The sequence below is a fragment of the Quercus lobata genome, chromosome 4 (assembly GCF_001633185.2).
Source record: "Quercus lobata isolate SW786 chromosome 4, ValleyOak3.0 Primary Assembly, whole genome shotgun sequence".
Lineage (NCBI taxonomy): Eukaryota > Viridiplantae > Streptophyta > Magnoliopsida > Fagales > Fagaceae > Quercus > Quercus lobata.
In genome coordinates this window covers 92,615,898-92,628,160 of record NC_044907.1, presented here as the reverse complement: position 1 = coordinate 92,628,160, position 12,263 = coordinate 92,615,898, and the positions used below count along the sequence as shown (strand labels likewise).

The 12,263-nt window shown below is 34.3% G+C and overlaps 1 protein-coding gene across 1 annotated transcript; it reads right to left on the bottom strand.

Moving 5' to 3' along the window:
• Positions 1-7,293: 7,293 nt before the first annotated feature.
• Positions 7,294-12,035, bottom strand: LOC115985830 (metal tolerance protein 10-like). Its single transcript, XM_031108732.1, has 6 exons — positions 11,506-12,035; positions 10,124-10,236; positions 9,575-9,820; positions 8,806-8,886; positions 8,244-8,474; positions 7,294-7,938 (listed from the first exon to the last, which is right to left on the bottom strand). The coding sequence occupies exons 1-6, from the start codon at positions 11,636-11,638 to the stop codon at positions 7,594-7,596; spliced, it is 1,149 nt and encodes a 382-aa protein (XP_030964592.1). The 5' UTR covers positions 11,639-12,035; the 3' UTR covers positions 7,294-7,593.
• Between the last annotated feature and the right edge of the window lie 228 nt (positions 12,036-12,263).

Genomic DNA, 12,263 nt, shown 5'->3' with positions numbered 1-12,263 from the left:
TCCCATTTTACTGTGTTTGATATCTCCTTGCCTTGCTTTACTCTTTGGATATTCTGCAGCATTTGATATCTACGAATTCTTCCCTTCTTTCATGGCATGCTTTCCTCTATTTTGTTGTGTTTTTCTCTCTTTTCTCATCTTTTCGTTGGAATGCATTGTGAAGGTTCCAGATTCCTTCAACTTCTTCTGACTATTCAAATGGGTTGGGCCTTTTTGGGCCTATTTCATATCTTTCCCTTATGCACATGGGCCCACTTATTCTCATACCCAAGCATTCTGTACCTAGAACATTTCTTAGGCCACTTTTAGCAGACATGGACTTGGGTGTTGATTCTCAGTGTTTCTTACGATTCTCCAAGGCTTGGTTTGCTGGGCTTTAGGCCTTACTTATTAGCCCAAAATGTGTAAAAAAAAAAAATTGGGTATCAACATCTATTTATATATTTTTTTTTCCTTACTTCCTCTAAAACAAAGAATACATTACTTTTTTTTTTTTTTTTAACAATGGTAGTCTTTCCTTCCACAACAAAAAAAAACTTAAATTAATTTTCCCTTCTTCAATTAAAAAATCTAATTGACTTTCCAAATCACAATTAGAATTTGAGGCAATTTCTTAACATAAGATAAGCAACAATCCCAACTACCCTAGTAAATTTTTTATTTTATTTGATGCTTAAACTAGGGCTGTTTAAAAACAAACCAGCGCAAACAAAACCAGCCGAAGTTGCGCCGATTTAACGAATGAAAGGCTGCACTGAAGCTTTCAGCCTTTCAGGTAAGGTGTCGGCAGTCCTTTTCTGTTACCGACGTCGGCCGATCCAGTGATTGACTGCAAGATTTGCACACCGAAGAGAAACCAATCCGACTAATATATATATATAACGTGATTGAGTGATTCACGTTTGCTGCCTGGCTTTCTTTATTTTTTTTTCTTTTTGATAGAAACATTTGCAACTTGATTTTGATGAACAACTTGTGTCAGGATTTATATTATACTAGTCGCTAACCCGTGCGATGCACGGGATAGTTAAACAAAATTTATACACATTCACCTTTATTGGTACAATCATTTGAAAACAATTCTAACTAATACCTAAATGTAAGAGACACATTGACTTACTATTTAAAGTAGCCTTCTGAAGAATTTACACATATTGTGCAGCTGAGCCTTAAAATTTAATTCCTGAACACCGCAACTCCATAAAATTCATACTAATAATAATATTTTATGATTGCATAGACTATTTTTTTAGAGTGGTTGATCTCAACATTGGCGTGCATTTAATCTTTCACTAAAAGTAAAGGGAAGTAGATCATGTGCATACATCTTTATGAGCAATTTTTGGCAGTCAGGCGTAACAAACGTGTAACCATTTTGTCCTATTCCTACCATCTAAGAACATATCCTCTCTTATAAGTTGATGATGCCAAGTTTTAATATATCCTCTCCCTTTTTTTTTCTTTTTTTTTCCCCCCAAAGAAATAAAAGGACTTTAAAGACATGTCCAATTTGTTAAAATGCAAGTGCTTCAAGCCATAGAAAGATTTAATGAAAATTGCAACTCCATGAATTGAATTTGCAAATGGTATTAACTATTGGCTATTAATGCGATTATTAAGCTGTACCACATTGAACATGTTTCTCTATCAAAATATATAAACAAACTAACATTACAAAAGCTGAACTTTATAAGCTAAAATCTATACCGTGAGTTGTAGATCTTGAATGCTATACTGTGCATTTAGGGCTTCCTACAGCTGGAGAGAGAGAGTTTGCAAAAACCAAAGAAAATCTCTCTATAGCTTAAGAAACAAAATATACTAAAATCAAATAGAGAAAATTTTCGAAGGACAAAATATTATAGATAATTTAAAAGAATTTTGGTTTAATTCCTGAACACTGCAACTCCATAAAATTCATACTAATAATAATATTTTATGATAGCACAGTTAGAATTTTGGTTTAATTCTTGAACACTGAATTGGAAATTGATTATATGAGTATTCAATGGTGAACAAAGTACTATGTATTAATTAATATATAAACAAAACTAACCTTACAAAAGCTGAACTTTATAAGCTAAAATCTATACCGTGCATTGTAGATCTTGAATGCTATATCGTGCGTTTAGGGCTTCCTATGTCTGGAGAGAGAGAGTTTGCAGAAACCGTGGCTTTATATTTCTTAACTTGAGAGAGGGGTAAGGTTGCTAGGGTTTGAGGAGTTATAATGTTTTTGTTTTTATTTTTTATTTTTTAAATATTGTGTTGACGTGAAAAATTGTGGTGCCTGCAAAGGTTTCGGTTTTATATATATATATAAATTATAATATAACATACTTTAATAATAACGTGTCATTTTAGACTACTTTTTTTTTTTTTTTTTAACGCTCAACTCAGTCTCCACCTTCAAGTGAAACAGTATCGTTCTACTGTGTAAGATATATTTTTCTCTTTTAAAGCACAATACACATAACCAAACTAACCACATTAAACCGATGGAATGCACCGTACCTTGTGTAGACCCATTTTTTTCCTTCTATAGGAGAGGCGCAGTTAGTTATGGGAGGAAACCAAACTTTATAGGTGTGATGCAAAAGACCCCACTCTAAAACTGACCAAATCGAATCGTGTACGGGCCTAACTTAAACTACCATAGTAAAATAAATCCATGAGTCTTAAAAAATACATGACAAAATTCAATTCATAATTAATGTGGCATCTTAAATTACATGGCAAATGTAAGCTTGTCCTTTCTATCCAACTCATGCTATGGAGGAAAAAAAAAAAAGAGGCTTTACGCATTTTGTACAGTGCATTGTTCTAAGCCGGTCTCAATTCATTATTGCACCTTTGGGCTTGGGCTTGGGTCAATACATTGTTCTGAGCCGGTCTCAACTCAAACATCCCACCAGCTAGAGCGGTGAACTTTTGGGCTTAGGGAGCTGTTGGAATTTTCTTCAACTTCTATGTTTTCAGAAACTTTTAAGGGATGGTGGGCTAGACAAAACTATGTACCTTTATTTCACCCTGCCATAATCCGAGGTCCAAGGACATTGCCGGTCCACCTCTGTGGATAGTGACGACCATTGTCCATTGGCTTCATGCCCCACAAGGCCACAACTCCTGGAATAGAGGTTGAGGGGTGCCCTGTTCTTTGAGATGCTTAAGGAAATTGCCATGACTAAGGGCTATCTCTGCACACATATGACATTTCAGGTTCTCCAATGCTGATGAAGATGGCAGATGGAGCTTAAGAGTTCATAAATTTGAATTATTCTGCTTCATTTTGGGATAAATCATGCATCTTAAAGGTAAGTCTTGTACATAAAAGAAATACTATTTTCTGACATATCAAAAAGTTACTTTATTTTCTATTAAAAAAAAGTTACTTTATTTATTTTAACACATTACTTTATAATGCACCATTATCTCATCTTCTATTTTTTACCATTTTTTCTAAATATTCTTTCTTTATTCTTTTTTTTTTCTTTATTAATAGAGAAGAGAGAGAGTAATAAAATAGTACCTAAAATTTTAGCATATTTTGCTCTTCTAAAGTAGAACATCACTATAGCATGTGCCATTTCTTTTTTGAAATTTGGCACATCTCATGAAATATCATTTTGGTGTTTGGTGTGCTCAATGCAAATTCTTTACGTAATTAAATGCTTTTTTTTCTTTTCTTTTCTTTTTTTAAAAAAAAATTTCCAAGATCGAAGTGTTAAATTTGCATTAGGTTGAAGGGGCTTGGTATGTGACAGAATAATCTGTTTGATATAAAATGATTGAAATCACATTAAGTACACCAAGTGAAACCACTACCAAAAAAAAAATAATAATAGAGAGAGAGAATTCAATTAAAACGGTTCCTGTCACGCACAATCATCTCTCTATTAAGTATTAACAATCCCTGAGATAAGTTTCAAAGCAGCATGACAGTCTTTACAAACATGAAGATTCTTCATGATCCTAATTGGCATTCCGGGTGGTATTTTCATCAACCCCAAGGCCAGTGCTAATTTTTCACCACAGCGATGTAGAAATTTCTCTCCTCCTTGTTTTCTTCTACATCCAGAAGTACAATTGAAGTGTTTGGGACATATCCTTTTAGCTTCAATATTTGAAGTAGTTTTCCCCACATCCGAAATAATTCCTCTGCTTGAGGGTGGGACTGATCCAGTCATCCCCAGCAACAAACTCATGAACCACTCCATCTACTGTGATTGAACTCCACCCCAGGTGCTTTCTTCACACCTTCTCATCTTTGCTGTGTCTTCCCACCGTTCTGCTTCTGCATAAATGTTTGATAAAAACCACGTTGCATCCACCATTTAATGGATCCAGTTCCAAAAGGTGTTGGATTGCTTCTTCAGCCAGTTCAACATTTTTGTGAACTCTGCATCCACCAAGAAAAGCTCCCCACACAACCCCATTGGGTTTGATATAAACTCAAAGGCCTCTTGGAGAAGGCCTGCCCAACTAAATAGATCAACCATACAACCAAAATGATTGAACAAAATCCCATAAACTTGAGTAATGCCAGGACCACAACTTTTATTACAACTTTTGCTACAACTTGCTCATGTAACAAGTCATCAGTGGTGGAATAAAAGTGGTAGGTCCATATGGGTCCACAACTCCACTACTCACAACTCAAAGGCCTCTTGGAAAAGGCCTCTCAACTAAATAGATCAACCATACAACCAAAATGATCGAACAATCCCATAATCTCGAATAATGCTAAGACCACAACTTTTGCTTCAACTTTTCTCACAACTTGCTCACGTGGCAAGTCGTGAGTGGTAGAGTAAAAGTAGTGGGTTCATATGGGTCCAAAACTCCACCATTTACGACTTACCACGTGAGTAAATTGTAGCAAAAGTTGTGTCCCTAGCATTATTACTCTGTAATGACTATTGAAAAATTGACACCCCTTATCTATCATTCCCATGTGGCAAGGTAACAAGCATGCAATAGTCCAATTAAGTTTACATCATTCGACTTCATGCCTACTTGAACCATCTTAGGAAAGAGTCTCAAAGCTTCCTTGGCTTGTCCAAGCATTGTAAGAAATCATGGCTGACCATGATACAATTGAGGTTTGTATGAAAATAAAGAGAATTGGAGATGCCTTAGTTTTTTATATCCTAGCAATTTTTAGGTTTGTATGAAAATAAAGAGAATTAGCACATTTGTATTAAGAAAATATTGTTACTTTTAATTGGGTTTTCTGCATTAGCATGACTAGAATGAAGTTTATCTTGCATTATCCAAATTTTATCATCTTGCATTAAAAGAAAAATGGTTGCATATCAAAGACTACTACAAAATCAACCGTCTAATGAAGCATCATCAACTAAATAATAAGAGGGATAATTACGATTAGCGGCGTTAAGCCACCACATGGTAAATTCTATAATCTAACATCAATATAATATTTAAGAAAATGAAAGCGTAACATTTAATGTTGCTAAATGCCAACATCATCTTTTTTTTTTTTTTTAATTCTTTTTGCATTTTCCAATTAATTCAACCCTTCTCTTATTCCTTTTTTTTTTTTTTTGTCTCTTCCTCTCCCAGAAATTAAAACCAACTAATTGAATTCAACCATGAACCATCCTCACGTTTTCTTTTTCTTCTTAGCAACGTTTAACGCTTTCCCATTTCTTCCTTCCCTATTCTTTATCTCAAGAGCAAAAAGCTCTTTTACCTTCTTCAATTTTCTGAGCTAAGCTTGCAAGGTGTTTGTCAAAATGTCTGATTATAACTATCTCGTGACATGAGGGCTCTAAAAGTGTATTTTTGGGATTAAACTTGCAATATCTTTTCTGGTTTAGTTGGAGAGGCTTAAGTTTTTGCTTTTATACCTCTTGGTTGAGTAACATTCTTCAATGGTGTCATCGTTCACGTTATTCTTCCTCTATCCTAGGGCTGTAAATGAACCAAGTTGTTCATAAACAACTCGAGCTTGGATCGATAAAAAACTCGTTCATATTTGTTTGTTTATAAACAAGCCAAGCTTAAGCTTTAGTTTTAGGCTTGTTTAATAAACGAGCTGAGCTCAAGTAAAAAATATTGTTCATGAACAAGCTTGTGAACACCAAGGCTCAATACAAAAGTAACAAAACAAGTTGAGCCTAGACTTATTTATGAGTTTGGTAATAAAATTGATATGAGCTTGACAAATAAACTCATATCCTTCTAAGATTTTAATTAATTATAAGTTGAGACCACTCATCCAAACCAAATAGGCTAGATAATAAACTTGATATAGGCCTAATAATATACTTGTGTTGGATCTCAAGCTCAAAAACATGATATTGAGCTTGAGTTTGGGCTTAATATTGAGCTCGAACTTGGCTTGACCAATGAATCAAGCCAAGCCAAGCCGAGCTCAAGTTTTTATACTTTATAACAAACTCAAGTTTAGACATTATTTGTAAGCTCATATCAAGCTCAAGTCAAGTTTGAACATTCTACTTTTGCTATCAAGCCAAGCTTGAACATTCACTACTCGACAAAGCTCGGCTCGTTTACAGCCCTACTCTATCCTCACACTATCTGCTTCAGAAGCCTCATGCTTTCCCACTGCTTTCATGAACGCCGTTCATGGCCACTCAAATCACATTCCCTACAAAGGAATTTGAATTCAAATTATGTTTTTGGATATAATTTGAATTTGAATTCCTTTGAAGGGAAGGTGATTTGAGTGGCCATGGACTATGGTAGTGGTACTAAAGTTTTTTGTATTTCAATATTCATATATATATATATATATATATATATTGAATTGTTAACCTTAAGGATTTGTTCTTGATTCTCTGGAAAAAGAAGATAATAATGATTTGATTCTCAATGTTTCGAACTTGAAGTTACCTATAAATAATAAATAAATAAATGTTTCGAAAATTGAAGTTTCTTTATCTAGGGGGTTCTATTGCATCATCAAGTTTTAGTCTGTTGATATGCCGAATATAATGTCAGCATTGTGACCCTGAACATACTTTGATGCTTTTTCAGATCACAAATACCCATTAGATATTGGATTCAAACCGATTGCATATAGTAAGAAGAGCATCCACTCAAATGGTACTTAACAAGAAGAGGATAGAATAATTAGTTGCGTGCTGCCATTGGAAGTTATGTATCTGCCGATTCTTGAAATTTCTTTTAGAAAGAAGAAACCAGTAATGATACTTGTAGGCATGTTTCATCTAAAAACAGCAAGGAGTGTTTTTGGAAGTGAATTTTGGGAAATAGTCACTTATTTGTTGAATGTGCTTGTGACATCACTATTGAACATGTATTTGATGAAGTGTCTCATTTGTAAAACTTGAGAGTAATAAGATTACTTTTTGTTTTTGTTTTAATACAGGAGAGTTTCACTAACAGAACCGGTAAGATAATGAAAACTTCAAAAGATAAAATTTGTTAAAATCTATTGCATAAGTTGGAACTTACTCGCACATTGCACAGGTTCGCAACTGGTTACAATAGAATCACATCACATATTAACTAAATCAGCAACTCACCATTTTACTCTGGAGAGGCTTAGCTCTGATCATACTACTGCCATCATCATCATTGTCATCAAACCCCAATCTTGTGTTCAGGCCTGTGAGAATACTCAAAATCTATATGTACAAAAGCTCGCTCAATTTCAGGGAGTTGCTCAAGTTTTTCTTGCAGCGACTCACCAATATCATGAGCTTTATTCAAAAGCATGTCTTGTGGCAAAACTATGTCAACCTCCACAAAATAATTTGAACCAAGAGTGTATGCTCTTACTGTGTCAATGTGCTTGATATCTTCATGGTTGTTCCATATCAGATATGTTAGCTTTGCCAAAAATTCAGGCGGTGCTGTCCTTCCAATCAGTGCCCAGACATTCTCAATGACTATCTTCGTCCATGTATTCATTGTATATAGTGCTATCTGCATCACAGGTTCAACAAATCATTATGAAAAGAGATTAAGAACAACTCCAAGAAGCCAATCACAAATAGTGGGCATTTCACTTAAAACATGAGAGATACAGAGTGAATGCCAATATTTGGACATGCAAAACATGGCTGCTAGTTATTTTGATAATTTTAGGAAAAGAAAGGAAACTAATGACTTGCAAAGTAGCTGAATTCAATTATCATTATTACTTTTGGATGAATAAAAACAACAAATGAACCCAATTATCGAAAGTATAGTAAACAAGAAGAAGAAAAAAGAGCTGCTTATGAACTCACCATAACAGCTCCAGTAGGATCAATCCACCAATAATATCGAATGGCCAAGATGGCTGCTGCCAAACCAATTGAATTAGTAATAACATCGAAAAAATGATCTTGAGCATAGGCTCTAATGATATCATTTTTAAACCTTCGACAATAGACCACAAGCATAAACTTCACTATGGTTACAGAGACCATTATCCCAATCATCCATTTCTCCTTCTCAGGATCCCTTTCAGGCTGGGTCTGTAATCAGAACAAAAAACGAAAAAAAAATATTAAAGGACTCGCTGATACAGTAAATGACTACAGAAAATGAAAATTTAGAACAGTCATGTTCAAATTTTGCATCCACCAACTCAGAATTTGATCTAACAAGGATCTCATACATTTAGGTAGTAGCTTTTCATGAAGTACCAAGAACCAAGGTCACACTGAACCTCAGAAATTAAGAAGGGAGCTGATTTCAAATCCTTCTCAAAGCCAACTTTGATTAAAATATGTCTGTGTCTAGCTACGCTCACTGCCATCTACATCCTTAACTTAGATTGGAGCATGTGAAATAAAAACTGCATACCTTTGCCATGAATTGTCGACCAGACTCAAGCAGAATTTGTAATCCAAGAGTTGCCATTACTGAAGCAAAAACAATGATTCCCTGCAATCTCAAGCTAAATTAGTAAAACATCTGTTGCATTAAAGCATAAGTTGGGTCCACATCCCTGTAAGTCATAATCACTCTTGAAACTACACTCAAAATTCTATGCTCAAGAGTCAAAACAAATACTATTTATTCCCAAGACTAGATTGTTTGAATACTTTTCCATTTGATCCCTGAAGTTTCTTATTCCTAAGACTAGATTTATAAACTCAGTAGACCCTAAGCTCAACATTTCAATAACAAAATGAGAGCCTAAAGCATGGACCTGATGAAATATTTAGTCTTGTATTGCATTAATCTCAAACTTCTTGTAATAGAATAAACTGTGGCATGACATCATGAAATGTCTATCTATTGCCTTTGCCTCTAGCATTTGTGGAATAAGACATAGCTGAGCCAATAGTAGCAATGATGAAACATTTCAGCTTATTTCTCTCATTGATTGCAGAAAGGATTGATGAAATCATGAAATGAAGAAATAAAAACATAAAATCTTGACTTCTTTGGGGTTAACTTTTTTAATTAAGTATAAGATGAATAATTTTCACTCCACCAACTTCTGAGCAACCAAATGATCCACAGATGCAACACAAACCAAGTATACATGAATGCTGATTATCAGCTTCAACAACTTCAATCCATCAGAATCTGAGTTTTCAAAGAATTATTTGATTGGATGACTTACCACTGGCTGCATCCGGTTTTTTCCAATTGGATAACGATACTGGTTTGGGTTTCTCATGGCATGGGCCGTGAACCACAATATAAACCCTGACAAGAGATCTAAGAGTGAATCCAATGTTGAGGCAATAACCGCCAATGATCTGCTCTGAATAGAAACATAGAGTTTTGCCGCAAAGAGCACAATGTTAGCTATGTTTGACAAATAGATAGCCATCCTCTCACTCTTCGCAAGCTGCTGCATCTCATCCTGAGAATAATAATTTGCAAAACGATTAACAATGAAAAAATATTGGTTTTTGATTTCTAGGAAACAAGAAAGATTTTAAACTGAGATGAGATAGTATGGGTTTTTCTTTTTCTTTTTGGTTTGTGTGTATGTTGTTGTTTTGGGGGGGGGGGGGGGGGGGGGGGGTGTTGTTGTTCACTAGGTGGTATATAATGGAAGATTGAACTTTTCATTAACAATTTCATATGGTCAAAAATGAGAAATTATTCTCCTACTTTGTTCCACAAGTTGTCATTCAAAATCATCAAGTTGAACACAACCAACCTCTGTTAGACTTCCCGGCATACCACCATTTTCAGCCATGGTCTCCATCTCAGTAAACCCTTCAAGTAGTCTTTCTTGTTTCTTATAATAATCAGTAACCTTGCCTCGTCTCCCTACAGTCAAAAGTACAAATTTTTCATTATGTTCATCACTACTAATGAATAAGGTGGCAATTGAAAGCGTTCAAAGTCATCAAATATTGATGTTTCATTTTCCAAAAGAACCTAACATCATTCAAGTATGTTAAAGAGTAGCAATCCATTGAATAATTATGCTATTAGACTTCCAAGCATAACATCAAAGGCCATATGTGAAGTCTATAGTTACTCTCTTTATGTATCATCTCCAAAGAATGTGAAAGGAGTTATTCCCTAAAGCCTTATGACTCCATCATTCACAAATTTTAAGTGCAAGAATTATAGAATGTCCCTTGCTGGTAATTGAAAGTTTCCAAAAGCATCTAACAAGAATAAATTCTCTTCAAAATTCAAGGCCAAAAGATCAATGGATTATATTTTTTCTTCCGCTATTTTTTTCTTGTTTGGTTGTTGCGGTAACAAAGTTGGGATGTCAAAATTCAACAATCAATTCATATGCATCAATAGCATGTCAATAATTGCCCTTTTTTTTTTCACAAAACAAAGTAACAAACCATTGGATCAATAACTCAATTGAGTTAACTTAGTTGTTAAGCCCAAAATCAGATTATAAGCTTGAAAAATTAAAAATAATTAAAAAAAGCTTTGAAATTTGCAGAAAGAAATCAGTAACTTGGCCGAGTCAACTCAGTTACCAAGCAAAAAATCAAATCATACATCGAAAATAAAAGCACATCTTTGAAGTTTGTACTTTGTACAAAGAAATTAGTAACTCGTCTGAGTCAACTCAGTTATCAAGCCAACAATCAGATTTACACTGAACAATGAAACCAGTGAGTAGTGACTCGGCTGACTGAGTCAACTCAGATATGAAGCGCAAAATCAGATTACATATTTTACATTAACAAAGAACATCTGTGTCCTTTTTTATTTATTTATGGTAAATAGTTCTTGAATCTTAATAAGAAAAGAAAGATTTATGGAATTTGAAAAAAAAAAAAAAAACTGTCATTCTAGTATTAGCATGTCCTGGTCATTATTAAACTGTTGGTGCATCATAACTTTAACATAATATCATATTATATAATATAATTCATGCTAGCATCCGTACATACATATATATTGATAGATAAGGTTTTATCTTTATCTTTTTTTTCCTTTTTCAAGTACAATTAAATTCAATTATATGGCTAATTGCTCAAAACAACCACAAGATTGAGGTAAATTATATGAGTAAAGAATTGTGTATATGCAATATATGTATGTTCATGAAAGAATACTTACTTGGGGCATGAAGAAAGCTGCGGAGAGTGAAGAAACCATGCTGATGATCACCACCTCTGCTTCCACCAAGTGCTGGAAACTCTTGCACACTCAGCCTCCAAGACCCCGATGGGTCACTCTCTTCTGCTCTCATGGGTCACTTCCATGATGAGCTCTCTCTCTCTCTCTCTCAAACAAGACTCTGTGGCTTTTCTATGTTGAGCTTGAGCTTTTGCTAATGAAAAGTTGAAAACATAAACATGGCAAAGTCTTTGATAAATAATATATTATGCATAACAAGTCTAGTACTTTTCTTTACCACTAATAAGTCTTCACTGCAAAGACTGAGAATTTCTAAAGAAATGGACTGGATGGATCATAATAAAATAATAGAATAGCATAAAAAAGAGAAAGGAATAAGTTAAAGTTATCACACAGTTGTTTGTTGACATCTTCGAACTTGCAAAGAAATTTCCTAGAACAATTAATGCAAAGCTAAAAGCAACTTCCACGTATAAAGGTTTTTTCTTTCGGCAGGTCGAGTTCATATCTTGATTCGTATACATATTAATACTGCTATCATAGCTTCCTAGGGGCGAAGAAAACCGGATCCTTTTAGGGGTGAGGGAAGTTTGTACGAAGCATAGCGGGAAAGGTGGATCAACCAAAACGTGTATTTTATTTTTCAACAAATTTTCTCACATACTTTTTAATGTACTTCGATAATTTCATACGTATGATATACCATTTTTTTTTTTAGAAATAAAAAAGAAAATAGT